This window comes from Oreochromis aureus, linkage group 11 (assembly GCF_013358895.1).
Source record: "Oreochromis aureus strain Israel breed Guangdong linkage group 11, ZZ_aureus, whole genome shotgun sequence".
Taxonomy (NCBI): Eukaryota; Metazoa; Chordata; class Actinopteri; order Cichliformes; family Cichlidae; genus Oreochromis; species Oreochromis aureus.
Genome location: NC_052952.1, coordinates 10,162,526 through 10,179,454, shown reverse-complemented (window position 1 = coordinate 10,179,454; position 16,929 = coordinate 10,162,526). Strand labels below are relative to the sequence as shown.

Sequence of the window (16,929 nt, the reverse complement as noted above, 5' to 3'; positions counted from 1 at the left end):
GAATTGCAGGTGAGATGTGTAACTTTTGGTCTTTCCTGGCTGCTGCATTAGAGGCTCTTTGTGTCCTACATCATCACACAGCAGGAGCAATCTGAGGTATCAGGGGAGAGGAAGAGCAAGTTATTAAACCACCAGCCTTACCTGTGTTACAGTTGCCATGTTCAGGAAGATATTTACTTTATTTAAAATCATCTGCAGTACTGACAATGTGCAAAAAACAGTTGACAGAATGTGGCATAGAGCTAAACACACAATGCCAACGATATCATTCCTTTAGGTCTAATTTCTTCCCTTTTGAGTTTCTGGATTGAGGAAACCGTTTATTCTGCATTCTGTGTAGTCCCCATGTTTGTATCTCAGGAGACTCACAATGAGACAAATTTCCTCATGCTGTGTGTGGCAATTGGATGTAATAGTCCATTTACCACTGTAAATTTGGTGTGTGTGTGTGTGTGTGTGTGTGTGTGTGCGTGTGTGTGTGTGTGCGCGTGTGTGTGTGTGCGCGTGCGTGTGTGTGCGCGTGCGCGGTGATATCCTGGCAAGTGTTTTTCCTGAATCCTACCAGTGCAGCTTCTGTAGAGGACTATCATCATCATCATATGACCTCTTGTATTTTTCCAGCTGTATCTGAACGAACATGTAAGGATTTGACTCTTGTTTTTTCTTTTTTCTCCTCTCTCTTTTGTGGCTCAGTGTTTGTTATACATCTGGTGGTCAGCGATGAGAGAAACGCATCCCTGAGACACAGCATGGCCTTTCCTGCTCCATTTACAAACTGCTTTGATGACTGTGAGCTTTGAGAAGACACAGTGTCAGTGAACACACTTTGATATTTTGCTCCAGCTGTAAATTTTTGTCTGGTATTTGTTAAACATTGGACTTGGAAAACTCCTTAGAACAATGTCCCTTTTGTTAAGAAATGCAGATGCAGCAGAGACACATTCAGTCTGTAGAAACTGACTGAGAATTAGATTGTGCTTATAAGTCTTTTTGATATTAAAATTAAGACAATTAACTGGCGTGAATTTACTATAGTAATTAAGGCTGTCCTGTCACTGGATAAGGTAATTAGGAAGCTTTATTCTGGCAGCGTATGGAGTGAGATGTAAAGATTGTGCTGCTCATAATAGAACTATGCAGTTGGAGGAATCAATTCCCTCTCTTTCGTAAACTTCAGTGTCAGCAGAATCTTAAGAATTCATGAAACATTCGGTTGGTATGCTACTGATAGTACACACATACACATCCCTTGGCTCCTTGTATGCATTGTTTTTTGGCATTCTGCACATGGTGTTGAATGAATGTGCAACCTTACTCGATCAAACACTGTGTGTGAGAGTCTGACAGGGAATGGATGCTCTTTAAAGGTATATTTATATAATTTCTGCTGCTGGCAGTTTCTCACAAATCACTTTTGTTATATTTCCGCAACATAATAACAATAGTGATTTGATCATTTGAAATGGTTCAAGATTGGACATGATACTGGAATAAAATTCTGTGAAAACTACCCCAAATTATCTGCTCAAATCAGCTTTCCTTTTAATTAAACTGTTGAGCCAGTTTAGTTTCCTAAACTTGTGAAATTGTTGAATAGCTGTTGCAATTTTTTTTTTTTTTTTGTTATGATTAGACTGAAACAGATCAGGCACATTATAATGATACAATAATCATTAATGCAAAATGCTTTTTTTATACTTCAGACTCACCTGTCTGGGATAGAAAAGTGTTCAGGAGTTACTGTTTGCGCCTGACAGTTGATTTTGGAGCAGAAATATATGCAAGTCTCTCAATTTGGGGATGTTAAAATGGATCGTGTCTAGAGACTCCTACATGCACAGCAATAAACTACCCTTCAAGCCCCATTAACATTTTGTTAAACCTGGATTACATGAATCATCTAGAGCTTCTTTATTATCCTTCGGAAAGTTTAAGTGTTTAAACTGTCTCCGATGCCTTGTTGTTTATGGACAAGTGGTGTTATTAAAATATGAAAGTTGCCATTCACACATTAAAAAAGACTTTGAGGCCTCCTCCTTTGAGTATGAGGAAAAAAGAAGTGTGATAGTTGGTGATGCTGCTTTAGCTAGGATAATTTGATGTCCTGGTTGCCAGAATAGTTGCCATGGTTAATGTTACAAATGTAATGTAGCAAAGTCCAGCACTGTTAAAGTTTAAAGCAACTATAGTAAAAATGACTTTTTGAGCCTAAAATTAACAGGTGCTAGCATGCTATAACAGTAGAGGAATGTCAATGTTAGCCTTCAGCCCAGAGTAACATTGTTTCTAAGCCTCATAGAGCAGCTTGTATGGTTATAAAAATACGTGGCATCATATCTTAACTTGCGCCGCTTTTTTTCTCTTTTCTTTTTAATTGACGAGTGTGTGTCAAAGCAGGAACCTGTTTTCTTCACGCAAAATAGAAATCTTGATGGTTTGTACTAGAGATGGACCGATCCGATATTACCTATCGGTATCGGTCCGATACTGACGTAAATTACTGGATCGGATATCGGAGAGAAATAAAAAATGTAATCCGATCCATTAAATATCAAAAAAGCACCTCAGAAAAGTTGCGACACTCTGTAACTCGGCTCATAATCGTAGCACGTCGGAGCAGCGTGCTCATGTGATAGAGCGGCTGTGTGTATTTGTAGCCTCGCTACCAAACCAGCATTTCATCTCCGAGGAAGTTATCCCAGAGAGAAGTAAAGCAAGTGTGTAAGTTCATCTCTGAATGTTTGTAAAGCATACCCACGTTAAGCTCTCTTAAGCTCCCACGTTAACAACCAATATATGGAGCAACTGCCTCTTCTCTCTCTCTCCCTCCCTCTCCTGCTGCTACTTCAATCATGAAACTGCTTTATGATCAGCTGATCGGCTTTTCTGTCGGGAGTCCATCTCTCTTCTTTGTTTTTGGCCCACTTTGCACCAGAAAGAGGAAACCAGCGGCTGAACAACAGCAGCACGTTTAAGCTTGATAAGCTGTTGTTAGAATTTATTTAATATTACTTTGTACGCCAGGATCCTTTTCTACGTAGCTGACGGCTGGTAACTGTGCAGGGGCGGATCTAGCAAAGTTTAGCCAGGGGGCCGATAGGGCATTAACAGGAAAAGGGGCACAAAGACATACTTTTCTTTCTTATTCTCATTTAAAATGTCTAGCTTTTAATAAATAATTATCTGAATCTTACACCCAGTTTTAATCTTATGTAAATGTATAGAAGTCCATTACTGTATATAGTAACTGTTAAGTCTAATATAACCTAGTAAGCTATAGTATTTTTTTCCTTTGGGAAGGTACCATCTGTGCAGTCTGCAATTCTGTTGAAGAAAGATGTTGAATCTATTTAATTATTCTAGAAAAAATAATTTATTTCTGTTCATTTTTTTTTCCCCACACTGCATCAAATTAAAATTGATTACGTCGATTAAGCATCATGATGGCGGAGGGTGGGGGGTGTTTCCCTATTTTTCTTTGCTGGGAGTTTGCAACCCTATTAGTTAGGTTGCTTAATATTTCTGCTTAGTATTCTTTAAAATACCAGAATAGGAAGGATGGAGCAGGTTTAAGTTTATTAGATTGATCAGTGTTGCTGAACTATGAAATATTTTGGGTGCAGTGTATTTTTTACATACAGGTATAAAAGAATAGCTTTAATGTTGTTGTTTATTTAAACTTGAGTATTAACTTATACAAAATGCAGCAAGATATTAAAAAAAACAGTTTTATTGAATAAAAAACACACTATATCGGATTCATATCGGTATCGGCAGATATCCAAATTTATGATATCGGTATCGGACATAAAAAAGTGGTATCGTGCCATCTCTAGTTTGTACTTGTGCTTAATTGCTTCAATCTTAATTGCTTCAATCTGAGTCACTTGTCTCCCATTTCAAGTACATCATACACACTGTAAGATGAGCAGTCATTTATCTGATGACTTACTACCTTCCAGGATTACTTTAGGTTGAAAAGAATTTGATTTTATGGTTGGTAATAATTTACTGTAATGAATAATCACAGGTTCTTTAGAAGGAATATACTCTAAAACTAAGTGATTGACAGTATAAAAGCAAATTTGAAGACTTAACCATGCAAAAACAATTCTTAAACATCACCTACATTTGCACAAAAACACAATTGTAAAGATCAAGTTATTTTGCTTACCTAACATTCTTATTGTATTGAAATAAATGTATGCAGTCCTGATGACACATTTGTTTCAGAAGCAGAATAAACAAGCTCAATTTGTCAAATGGTTAACAAGGCAGATGAAAATGAAAGCGATTTACAGTGCTGAATTCAGGCTTGCCTACAGGCATGATGAAAGTGTAGAACTGTGTGTTGCAGGCTTTAACTCAGACCTCTATTCACACATCAGTGCTAAGGTAAGACCCGATAAGATTTTCCTCAATTAACTCTTGAAAACCCAGTTAGATACTAATAAGAGCTTCATTTGACCAAGCAGTTCTGAGGACTACCTGGTGGTAAATACCCACTGGGGAAATTCCTTGGTAACGACAAACCTTTTTAATGTTTGGTTTTGCATTTCTGAGAGAAATTGGATGTTGTAGCTGGCCAGCAGTTGGTGATGCAGCATAACCTCTTCTTTTATTTCCTCGTTATCCAGTTTCATCCTCTGTTTTCTTTCTACATTGCTTCCCTGTGTGGTGGATGACTATAGGGGAGTTCAGTGGAATTGGTAGTGAAGATTTAGAGTATTTCATACTGGGTCAAAGTTGCTCTTCATTTCATTTATTGTATACATGCTCCACAAACCTTGGACATTAAATTCGTTGTGTTTTTCTTCCATTTTTAAGGACTGTGTTAAGAGCTTTTGTTAATATGGGTAATATGTTGGCAGTGGCTGCTGGAGCTGTATCAGTGTGTTCAACCAGTCACCGTGCACTTAAATCTATACCAATTACAGTACGCCTATGTCAGTAAGAACTCCTATTTTGTACCTTCTCTGTAGTAAGAGCTAAAAGAAGACAATAAAAACTGAGTTCTAACACTACAGTGGTCTCTAATTCCTGCATTTTGGACACGGGACAAAAGAGAATAGTTCATCCAAAAGTCAGAACTATAAAAAGTTGTCCCAGTTCAGAAGTGCATAAACTCTGACCTGAGTGTATCATCATCAATTTTTACCCATCTCTCATATATGAAGCAGTGTTTATGTTCATCCTCTGAAGATGTCTGTACATACATGTTGCAGGTCTGCTGCTAAGGGCGGTGGGTAGATTCTTGGCACCTTTAGTCTGCATGTCGAAGTATCCTCGAGCAAGATGCTGAACTCAATTACTCCTGATGCATACGTCACAATGAGTGTGTGTGAATGTTAGGCGTAGAAAAAAACAGTCCTTGTTTGTCCATTTCTTTTTGTAGCATGTCCTTATTTAGGCAAGAAGCATGGTGCACCAGCCTTTAGCCACTCTATCACCAGTCTGTTGCAGGGGAAAACCGCATGAATGCACGTGTCTTCACAATTTTGACGTTAAACAAGCCCAACACAACAGTTTGTTTCAGAGTGACTTATAGCACCACATCTCAACCAGTTACCTCAAGATACTTAAAAGTAGAGATGGTGTCTGTCTCCCAAATCCAAACTGGGAGCTGGTTCCACCCATTGTACTTGTAAATATTGAGTATTTAAGGCTGCGGGTATCCTTAAGGTGAAGAAAAGCAGGAGCATAAACATCAATTTCTCCTCTTGGGTTTTCCACTTTTGTGAACTATGGGGAAAACAACGAAACATGAAAACAGGGATTGGTTTGGTCAATAATATTTATTCAGTAATTTCAAGGACCAATTCACTTTCATAGTCTTTGGTCGAGAGCCATGTTTCTCAAACAAGATGTTAGTGTATGTTAGTATAGTAGAGACAAGGGTTGCTGTCTTTACTACTACTGCCAAAAAATACTCCGTGACAATGGGAATATTTCAACAGTCAGTTTTAGTAATGTACTTGAAGTTTCCCTTTAGCATCTGCCCCTCTCGGTTAATTATATTATATATTTAAGGTGAAAAATATAATTTCTGTTAACCAGTTTTGTTAAACTGGTTTGTCCTGACCAGTATTGCTGCTTTTATGAAAACCTCAGATGGTCAAAAGCTGTTATGTTTCAGAGCACTATGCAGTATTGTTGTTACATTTTGGTTTTTGCTGAAAATAAAATGTGACTTTTTTATGACTGCAGTGAATGTAAACTAGGGTACACCGGCCGAATGTTATTTGAGTTAACTGACCAGAGCAATGACTTCTCTACTCACCAGAGTAGCCTAACTTGCTTATAACTTGCACAGCTCACTCAAACCTGCAGAGAGTGGTATGAAAAAATGGATGTATGTGTAGGCATAGTGACAAATGGCTCTTAGAGGAGCCCACAATATTAATGTGTTTTTGCATCACAGGCTGCAAAGTAGTTTAATTGCCCACAAGAAATGAAGCTCTTATCTTAGAGTTTTCATGTATGCTTTCTGTTCTTGTGCCCCTCTTTCCACTGCAGTGAACTTCTATTGTCTGCCAACCCTTGTATCTTTCTTTCTCACAGAGAGCTGTAGTCAGAGGGCAGAGCAGCCTTTTCATGCATGGCTCACTTTGCTTATGTAAGAGCACTACTTAAACCTGGTTACATCACATAACAGGCAGCACTGTGTCAGTGGGTCACTGTGCCATACAACCACTGAACTACATACACCCTCCATGTCAGGCCCTTTTGCTGACATGTGTGAAAGTTGCATTGCTGTGTGCAGCAAAGCATCCTGTGCACAGTTTGGAAGGGACAGTTTTAAGCTTATAAGCTTTTACGTATTAATTTATCTCTGCTGGTTATATTAGATAATCATGACAGCCTGTTTAAACGAGGATGGCATTAACTAATCACATACATGCAGTGGAAAATTAACATTTTGCTGCTCAATTGTTGCTGCGCCTGTAGGGTGCCAGCAGGGGGTCCTCTCTGTTTTCCAAATAATATTCCTTATGTATCCTCTTTGCACTCTTCACCCCAACTCACACCGCCACCCACCTTCACCTTTCAAGCTGAGCAGCCCCTATCGGTCTTTCTTCTTTTTTTTTTTTTTCATATTCTATTTAGCACAAACACACTCACAAGGGCTTGGAAGAGGGCAGGACCAACCACTCCCACTGTTCTATAGTTCCATCATAAACACAGAGGGCGAGAGACCCAGACAGCGAGAGGAAGAGAGAGAGCGAGGGAGGAGCATAGCTGCGCTGAGCCGAGCCCCTCTATGCCTCAGCACGCACAGTGGAGCAAACGCCAACAGCCACACAAACACACTCCCCTCTCAGTTACATGCACAGTCACACACATACCGCACGCACGCACACACCACCACCACCACCTCCACCACCGCTGTTGCCGCCACCACTTCCACCACACACACAGTGACGGCTGCCAGGCGCAGTGGGAAGCAAGCCGTCAGGGAGTGAGCTTGAGAAGAAAGAGAGGGGAAGAGAAGAGAGTTGGAGGGGGCACCTTGTGGATCAGAAGGGATTTTCCTCTGTGTGAGTGCACGTCTGGATAACGCCGTCTGCTTCTTCCTCAGCTAGAGGAGTTTTTACCACGGCTGTTTCTTTTTGCTCATCCTCCACGCCGGGCTTCAGCAGTATCTACCTATCTATCCCCGGAGCTTAACAAAAGAGGGAGGGAGTGAGAGAGTGAGGGGAAAAAAAAGAAAAAAAGGCAGTCACAGCTTCAGCTCTAGACCACCCTCTCTCCTCCTCCGCCTCCTCCTCCTCTTCCTCCTCCTCCTCTTTTCTCCCCAGCTCCACATCCATGTGTGAGTTCATCGCTGATTTCACTGTCTTTTAAGGATAGAGAAGAGGACAGCGTGTGTTCTCCAGGATACAGCCGAGCTCCCAGAGGGATCAGGGTCTCGTCTGGTACACAAGAGGGGGAGGAAGAACGAGACAGGGAAACGGATACACAGGAAGAGAGAGAGAGAGCTGGAGAGAGACAAGAGAAAGACACTGGAAAGCAAATTGAGGGGCATGTTCAGGGCAGCACAGAAGAAGAGTGAGTCTAATTTTTAGAGCGGAGTGTGCAGGGAACCGGCAACCGAAACCCAGCCATTCATCCCTCCTCCTTATCATCCTCTTCTTCTTCCCTCTGCTTTCCTCCCCTCTCAGTCAGGCTTTTCAGTTCCCGCTATTGTTTCCCGTATTGCTGCTATCCTTTCATATCTTCCTTTCCTCACTCCACACCTCCTTCTCCCCAAACCTCTTTCTGCTGCCACTCCGGAATCTCTTTCCAGACCCACGCAAGGAATGGTTCTGTGAGATTCCCTTTGAGCTCTCAGACAAGTAGACGGACTAAAATCTCAAGCACTATCTGTTCTTCTATCCATTCCTCCTTCTGTGCGTTTATCACCTTCACCAGTGAGAGGAGAGCGTTCTCTCTTCATCCCCCACTCTTGGAAGCAGTCATTTAAAGAATCCAGGCCATCCCCTCGGAAGTGATCAGCCTCCAGGACCTTCAACTGGATTCCAGCTACATGGGAAAACGTTTGGAACAGCAGCCAATGTACCCCCACTACACCTACTACTACCCCCACTATCTCCAGACCAAGGTAAGATGGTCAGCAAGGTTTGGCTTATTGTGTTTCTGTGTTGCAAATATAGATCAGCGCTTCATCTTAAAACTGTTGCAAAATTGCACTCAACTCCCCTTTTAAAGTTTCACCTCCCATGTCTTGTATGTCTTTAAATCTTTCCTAAGCAGTGCAAATCAGTCCCGAGTGTTGAAGTTGACCTTTGTTGGGTCATGTTCCTTAGTCTTTGCATCAGGAGCCAAAGAGTGATTGTAGCATATCTCAGGCGATCATTCTTGCCTGTATTTTATAGAACCAGCAAACACTGAATGACGGTAAAACGAGCATCAGTATATATGCTGGGATTGTCTTGCAACAGAGCTTGCTAAATAGCACCGTGTCCCTTGTCCCCCATCTGCCTTTAAGCAGGGAGATATTGATGTCACTCAACTGGATATTTTTTTTCCTTTTCCAGCCGCGCTGAGTGCTTGACCTTTCCTCCCTTCCCTGACCCCACCAGCTCCAAGTTCAAGTTCAGGGCAGGAGGCCCATCCTTCCCTCACTCTTTATTTTCCCTCCTACTTTGTCCCCCAACCCCCACCACCCTGACAACTCCACCCTGTACCCCTCCCTTCTCTGGCAGTCCCTAGTCCATGCAATTCACCCATTATGATATGTTGTAGAAATGATTGATGGAACCTGATTTACTTCTCGGATTACCTAGAATGCAGAAAAACAAGCTCAGTTTATTTCTTTTTTCCCTCCGCTGTGTCAGTTTGATCCCAGTGTTCTCGCGCTCACATAGAATGCATACACAGAGCATCTTGATAAATTCATTTCACACATGCACGCACTGACACGTACTGGTTCTTCTACCACCGAGAAGGCAGAAAATGGGTTACGAAGGGCCTGATCGATAGCTCCTGCATCATATCACCCGCCATTCCCTCTGTCTGCTCTGATTCGTGTGTGCGCACGTGTCTGTCTTTTTTTTTTTTCTTCTTCTTTTCGCATGATAGTAAATATGAGGAGTTGGCAGGTTTGCTGCAATATTTAGCAAATATGTACATGTCAGTGGGCAAGAGTGATGGTGAGAGAGGCAATGAAAAAGTGTGGGAGTAGAATGCTATGAGAATAGAGAGATCATGCTACTGGTGGACAGAGTGTGGGAAGAACAGGTAAGAAAATTATTGCTCGGCTGTTAAAAATATGTTGAACTGTGAGCCAAGCAAAAACTGCACGGTGCTTTTGCAGGCCAACAGCAACACGTTTATGTGGAGTTCCAGACACTGTTGGTTGAATTACCCTCCCAATTACCCCTTTCCTGCGCTCATTCTCAGTAAGCATCTAGAGAAGTCTTGATGGCAAAATCATGCAGGTTATAGAGGATTTACCTTAAAATACCCAAATGATTCTCTTACTAACAAAATAAAAAGCAAAAGTGCAAGTGTCCATTTGAGCACACAATATTGACCACAAGGAAGAGAGACTTTACAAATTTTCTAGTGTTTCTCTTGCGTCTCAAAGATCACAAGTGCATGTTGGTCTGCTTTCATTTTGTAAATTGAAATGGTTCCACATGGAAGACTTTTTTCACTGCTCGTTAACTTTTTATATTGCACGCCTCACTGCAACAAGTTGTGGACAATTACTATACAGATCAAAGCTGGTGGAGTCCACTAAACTTTTTGAGGCTCTGTATAGCTGATACTGATCAACCACAACATGTCTTAACTAGCCAAAGTATCAACTTAGAAGTATCCGGTTGATCAGTATACTAATGCAGGGATGGGTAGATTTTGTTCATGTTCACATGTTGGGCACGCGAAGTCTAAGAAAAGGGTCATCTCACACTGACTAAAAGGTATTGTAGTCCCAGGCTTCAGTACTTCCAGTTTAGCAGTTATTTGGCTTCACCATATGAAGTCTAAGATTTTTTTTTTTTCTCCCCATTTAATTGCAGGATGCGTTTACAGATGACACATGCAGATTGTATTTGCAGCGTGTCGACATTACCCACTTATCTGCTGATCTCAGTGCTGCACACATTCACATCTGGGATCTGTCTGATGTTTTTAAGAGCGTGCTCAAGACGAACAAACAGAAGCTGAGAACTGTTTGTTAATGCACATCTGTGATTTGCTTGTAATAAACGTCTTCAATGATGAGCGCGCCTTTCTGTTTGCTAATTTGCACCAGAAAATTCACGTCTGCTTGTAGAGAATATGAAACATGTTGTTTTTAATTTTCCTTTTAATGAAAGAAACTTAAAGGCTATAGATGGTGATTATCTCTTGGCACTCTTGTTTATTTTTTTTTCTTAAACCAGATGAATTCAAATGGTGGGGAACAAGACATTGAATTTTAAATCAAATAATGGTCAGCTTTTTTTTTTTTTTTTGTCAAAATGAGTTTTTGACAGTGTTCATTTTGTGGTTTAACTGCTGTGCATTTATGCTTCGTGTTATGATTGAAGCAAATTCACGATGAACTTAAAAGATTACTTTTTAAAATTCTGTGCTAATATCTAGCATATCAGTAAATCTGGGGTCATCTGATAAAACTGTGTGATTTGTTGCTTTATTCCACCATACTATGCTGCATGAACACGTAGGTTAGATTAACTTCAACACTTGATGCATGCCCGTTTTACGTGTACAGATGTCACTGTGTCACACTGCTGTGGCTTGTTCTATAATTTATCTCAGTCAGTTCAAGGTCATCTCACTTCTCACAAGTATTTGCAACAGGCATCTGACTGAAACCATCTCTTCATTCCTCACACTCCATCCCTCTCTTCCACCAGACCGCTCTCTGCTGTCAAGGTCATATCAAATTGGATCCTACCTACCCCAGAGTACACTCACACTGCACGCACAGCTGAAAGGGTGTGTGTGTTCACGTATGCATTCATAGACAAATAAAACCAGAATCCGTGACTGTACATGAGCCTGCAACTTTGTCAATTCATGTATGAGCGTGAACTGAATTTATTTGCTCACTTTTGTATGGATAAGTGTGGGCGTGTTATCCTGTGTGAGGTGAAGTGACTCTGTGTGTGCGCGCACGCGTGTGGCCTCTGAACAATGAGTCCCCCCCCCGCCTGACCCCTTTTCAGTGCAGCTTGCTGTCATTAAAGCCCCCCATGTCCCAGAAGAACAGTGCGTGCACCCGCACGTCTAACTCTCCATAGAAGTTCAGGCTTAGTTATACGTCTATATAGACCTTGACAACAGCCTTGTGTTGGACTGGCTCTTCTACTCTCTGACTTATATCGGGCAGGGGTAGAGGATTGTTGGGTGTAAATGTAGGTGTGCAGGTATTTTTCTGGCTTCTTTCCTTTGTGTACAGAGGCCAAAAGCAGAGAGACTAAATTGGTAGTATGTATTGTGTGCTCTCTTCATTACTTTCTCATAATTTACAGATCTTTTTCCATCTCTTCCCCTCTTTTTCTGTTTTTTTCTCCTCCTACTTTTGCTTACTGATCTGATGGGCCTCTTATTAATCTTGATTCCAGCAAGTGGAGCTTCTCCCTTTCTGAAAATCAATCGCATGTGTATGTTTGCCTATAGTTTGCCTTCGCTGCCCTGCAGTACTAGTCTTTAAACCGACATACTTCCTTACTGTCATTAACACACATGCACCACCTTCACACAGAGGCAGTTATGAAATGGCTGGCTTAAACTAACAATGGGGCAGATGACGGAGTGCGTGCAAATGCGCGGCTGTTAAACGGAAATTTACTCTTGCTCTGCCTCCATAATGGGCTATAGGTACAGTTGGTGTACATAAGCAGGGTGTGGGGAGTGATAGCATGGCCTCTTATGTGAGCCCAGTGGCCCTTAATCATGGCTGTAAGAGGGTGTGAGGGGATCAGGGTGAGGGTTAATGCACAAGTGCAGCTGCACTGTTAGATTTGGTGTGATTTGTTAAAATTTAACCAGAGTGTGTGTTGTTGCTGGAGGGACTAAAGCTCAAATCTGTCATTCCTGAATATAAGCAATGTTTCGGATTTTTCTGATTGCGCTTGTGAGCTGCTTGTTGTGTTGCTTAATAGTTAAAATTATTGACTGAAAGGATTTTTTTTTTTTGAGAAATAAAGACTGCAGAAATCCCTAACAAAATGTGCAAAGTATTTTAGTTTATTATTGCTGTAATTTCCTGAGTGTTTTCCTGAGATTGTGGTGGCGTCACAGCAAATTTTGCAAAAACAACGAACACTGATATATCTCCTGTTTGAGAAGAGGAAACATGGCATGACACACGACTTTTAGTTTTGACAAGGCAGATTTTCTTAACTTCGTGTTACCTCCCTTTCATCTGTTTACACACTGTAACAATATTAACCTCCTAGCACCTGGCGTCCACATATGTGGACATTACATTTTGGGTTATCTAGACCAAAATGCTAAATTTTGCCCTACATGGGCCTGATATCCACTTATGAGGACATTATACTGCCACTGATCTATTAAAATTTAAAGCGAATGTCCTCTTATGTGGATCTCATTTTTCTCAGAAAGAAAAATCGTGTAAAAAAACAAAAAACACGTAATTCTTTGGGACCTGATGAATGTAAAAACAATCAGCCCAAAGAGAAATTAAAAATGCATCCCATGAAAGAGTTCGTGTCTTAGGAGGTTAGCTCCATAACTTGATGAAGAAAGATCAGGAATTTTTAAATCAATCAAGATGAAGTGCAGACTTTCAGCTTTAATTCAAATAGTTTACGTCAACCTTTTGAGGAATTAACACCCATTTTTACACACAGGCCCCAATTTTAGAGGCTCAAAAGAAACTCGACAAGCTAATATAATTTTAAAAGTAAGATTCTTTCTAATACTTGGATGAAAATCCTTTCCAGACAATGACTAGCTGAAGTCTAGAACCCACAGACATCACCAAATCGTCCGTTTCCTCCCTTAAGATGCTGCAAGGCCTTATAATGCATCCACCTGCCGTTGCTGCTCGTCTTTTTCCCTTCAGTTTTGGATTTAATACTAGAAAAGCATGCCCTGTTGGGTTGAGATCAGGCAACTGACTTGGCCATTGAACAATATCCCATTTCTTTACCTTGAGAAAAACTCCGGTTGCTTTTGCAGAATGCTTTGGATCATTTGCACTGCTCGATCTGGCTCAGGAGGTAGAGAAGGTCGTCTATTAATCGGGAGGTCGTTGGTTTAATGTCTGGTATTCTTAGGCAAGATACTGAACAAGTTGATCCTGATGCCTTTATCAGAGTGTAAATATTGGATAGAAAACACTTCGGCTTAGAAAAAAGTCCATGCCCCATAACACTGTCTCCACCATCTTTGATAGTTCATGATCCAAAGCATATCATTCTGTTTCTGTCCTTGCCCATGTCCGTTTTCCCATCATTCTCTTCTCATGTTGCAAGTAAATTTAGATTTTAGATTTTTCTTTCTTTTAGAAGTCTAATCTGGCCTTGTTATTGAGTCTAATCAGTGGTTTGCACCGTGTTGTAAACACTGAAGGTGACATTTGATTGTAGATATTGACACCTGCCTGCCTCCTGAAGAGTGTTCTCGACTTGGTTAGATGTTGTGAAACTGTTTTTCTTAACCATGGAAATAGTTCTGTCGTCATGCACTTTAGTTGTCTTCTGTGGTCTTTCAGGCCTTCTGGTGATGCTTGAGCTTTCCAGTGCATTGAGTCCTTAAGATCGAATGCATTGGCCAGCTGTCTATGATAATTGTTAAATATCAGGCTTCTTCTGGCCACGAAACTGCTTGTTGTTCATTGTTCGACTGCGAGTCTTTGGTGGTGTGCAGAGGCAAAACTACAAAAAATGTGTGCAGTCCAACAAATTATGGACCTAACTTTAGGTAATTCCTGGACACTTCCAAATATAAGCCAGCTCTTTCTTGTCTTCAGTTTAAATGCAGAAACTTTTGAGTCTTTCCCAGCTCCCCAATACTTTCATTTCGCTCATCTTGCTCATCAACGCGTTTAGCTGTTTGACCACGCAAATGATTTTTGTCTCCGTATGCATGAATTTGCTAGTGAACTGATCTTTATCCATGATACCTCTGTAACTATAGCAGCTATTCATTTTTTAAAAATTTTAATCTTTGCAGCTTGTGATGATGATTGACTGAGGATGTGAATCTTTGATGATAATCACTAAGAGGGAGATAAGAGAGGCTAACAGGAAAAAAAGTCATATTATCAACCAGCTAATCATTAGTTTGCTGCAGATCAGTGTGCTAATATGCTCAGCGGCACACAAGGAGCTTTAATTAGGATAATGAGAAACAGCATTTAGTTGATATCAAAGTAATGACACATGCGGACATGCCTGGACATCTAAATAGAATATTTTGTCCCTTCAAAAATGAGCTTTTCACATTCAATTACTCCCCATTATGCGCTAGATAAATGTGGTCAGTAGTTGGCTTTGTTGTGATGAGTGAACCTCATAAAGGAAGGAGGGAAACGGAGCACACAAAACATGCCTGACCTCTTTTCGGCTTAGCTCGCTGTCATTAAAACACCCTGCATTGTGTAAACACAAAGAGAACATTAAAAATTTGATTAACTCATTCACCCATCATCCATTTCACATAACCTTCCCCCTTCTTTCCCCGTCTCCTCCCGAGCTTCTGTTCCTCCTCTTGTCAAATATAAAGTACTTCGTCTTAGCAGAAACAGCCGCCATAAATTATGCAGCACACATCTCACACACAGACGCTGAAAAGTGTGTGTTTAGTGTGCAAAGTAAACAGAGGGTATAAGCTTTATAGCCTTGCATGCATTCTGCTCATGCCCTGTTTCTTCTCACACATCTGCCTGCCTGCATCAGTTGTAGTTTTACAACCGGCAGTATTATTATGTGCATGTTGTTTAAAGACCCAGCTATTCTGTTTAGATTTCAACTCTGATCTCCATAGCATCGCATGCCAATGAAGAGAAGAGAGAATGGCCTTATGTTGCCTTCTTCTACTGCCCTACCCTACACTCTCCCTCCTTTTTTTCTCTCGCTTTTCCAGCCCCTATCCCACTGTGTTCTGGGCTCTCTCTCTCCCCTTCCCTCTCTCCTACCATCTGTTCAGTTTGCCGGGCCTGGGTAGTTTTTACTGCTTAAAAGGGACTCTCCTAACCACCCATATATGTCCATTTATTATTCTCCGTGGGCTGTTCTATTCTTGTCCCGGTACAGTAGCGGTTGCTGACCATTGCCTTACTATGTTAAATAGGAATGAAAAAGCTTCAGCGGGTCAGCTCATGCACAGAGGGGTGAGAGAAGCTCACCCCTGCCAGTTTTATAATAGAAAAATATGTGCAGGAGGGAAGGAGAAGGCAGGATAGAGGCGAAAAAGGGATGTGAAGGAGACGTATCAAAAAGAGAACAGATGGCTGTAGCGAAAAGAATTCAAAAGAAGAAAAAGAAGAGATAACGATCCAAAGGGAAATAAAGAGCGACGCTGTGAAGGAGACAGGAGTTGTAGGCTCAGTCAGGGAATAATGGTGCTGCTGCATTTTTAATAGTTGGCCACTTTGTAGCGACCCTTGTCTAATGGATTCTTTGCCTCTTAAAAGCTCCTGTCAGAGCCCTCTACCTCTAACAGTTACACAACGGAAATTACTGAAGGCTCCAACAGTCCCCAACACTTCCTGATAGAATAATAATATTGTCTGGCATCAAACATAATTCCAGTCCACAGATTTTATTTTTTTTAAAAATATGTTCGGAGTTAAATTTACTTGCAGGAAGCAGAAACTAAAACACTGAGGGCTTAAGAAATGTCCAAGACCCTCACTGATATCACAACTCTTTGAGACGAACAGCTCTGGCCGTCACTGTGCTTCCTTTTAGAACACCGCTAAGTGCCTGACAAAGACTTTATTGGTGTGGTGAAAAGGGAGAGACACAGAGCACAACCTCTAGCTGTTAGCTATTTTAAGTGTGTGTGTGTGATTCAGTGTACAGACTATGGCCCCTGGCCATGAGCCTGATCTAGTTTGTAGAGATGGAAGATACCGTTCAGGTCTTCACAAATTACAGTGGGACAGCTCCAGATTTGCATTTTATGGCCTGTGGCCTACAAACCTACTGTAAATACAGAATGTTAATAATCCTTAACGGTTTGAGAACAGATGGAAGGCTGAGAAATATGATGTGTAAAAAGGAAAACTTTTAAATGCATTGGTCAACATAATTTTGTTTTTTATAGAGGGAATTTCAGTTTTTGCAGTGGTCAGTCAAATGCCAAGTGTTTCAGTCAGACACACTGACTGTGTTTTAAAGATTCTTGTAGAGCATTTAGTCGACTGGTCAAGAGGCATTAAATCAGTGCCCCTAGAGTACATTTGGTGGAAATGATCACCATCGTTTCTGAGGTGAA

At 41.0% G+C, this 16,929-nt stretch overlaps 1 protein-coding gene across 7 annotated transcripts in view; it reads left to right on the top strand.

Annotated features, from left to right (window-relative positions):
* Positions 1–16,929, top strand: part of LOC116322626 (RNA-binding motif, single-stranded-interacting protein 3) — a 163,549-nt gene that overhangs the window by 34,985 nt on the left and 111,635 nt on the right. For 4 of the 7 annotated variants that reach the window (XM_039619969.1, XM_039619967.1, XM_039619973.1 and 1 more), the window contains exon 2: positions 8,413–8,602. The exons of 2 other annotated variants lie outside the window; for them this stretch is intronic. In XM_039619969.1, coding sequence (XP_039475903.1) covers positions 8,528–8,602 — 75 coding nt within the window. In that variant the 5' untranslated portion in view covers positions 8,413–8,527. Of the gene's footprint in view, positions 1–7,309; positions 7,539–8,412; positions 8,603–16,929 lie in introns of those variants that run through there. One more of the 7 variants, XM_039619968.1, reaches the window with a different exon arrangement.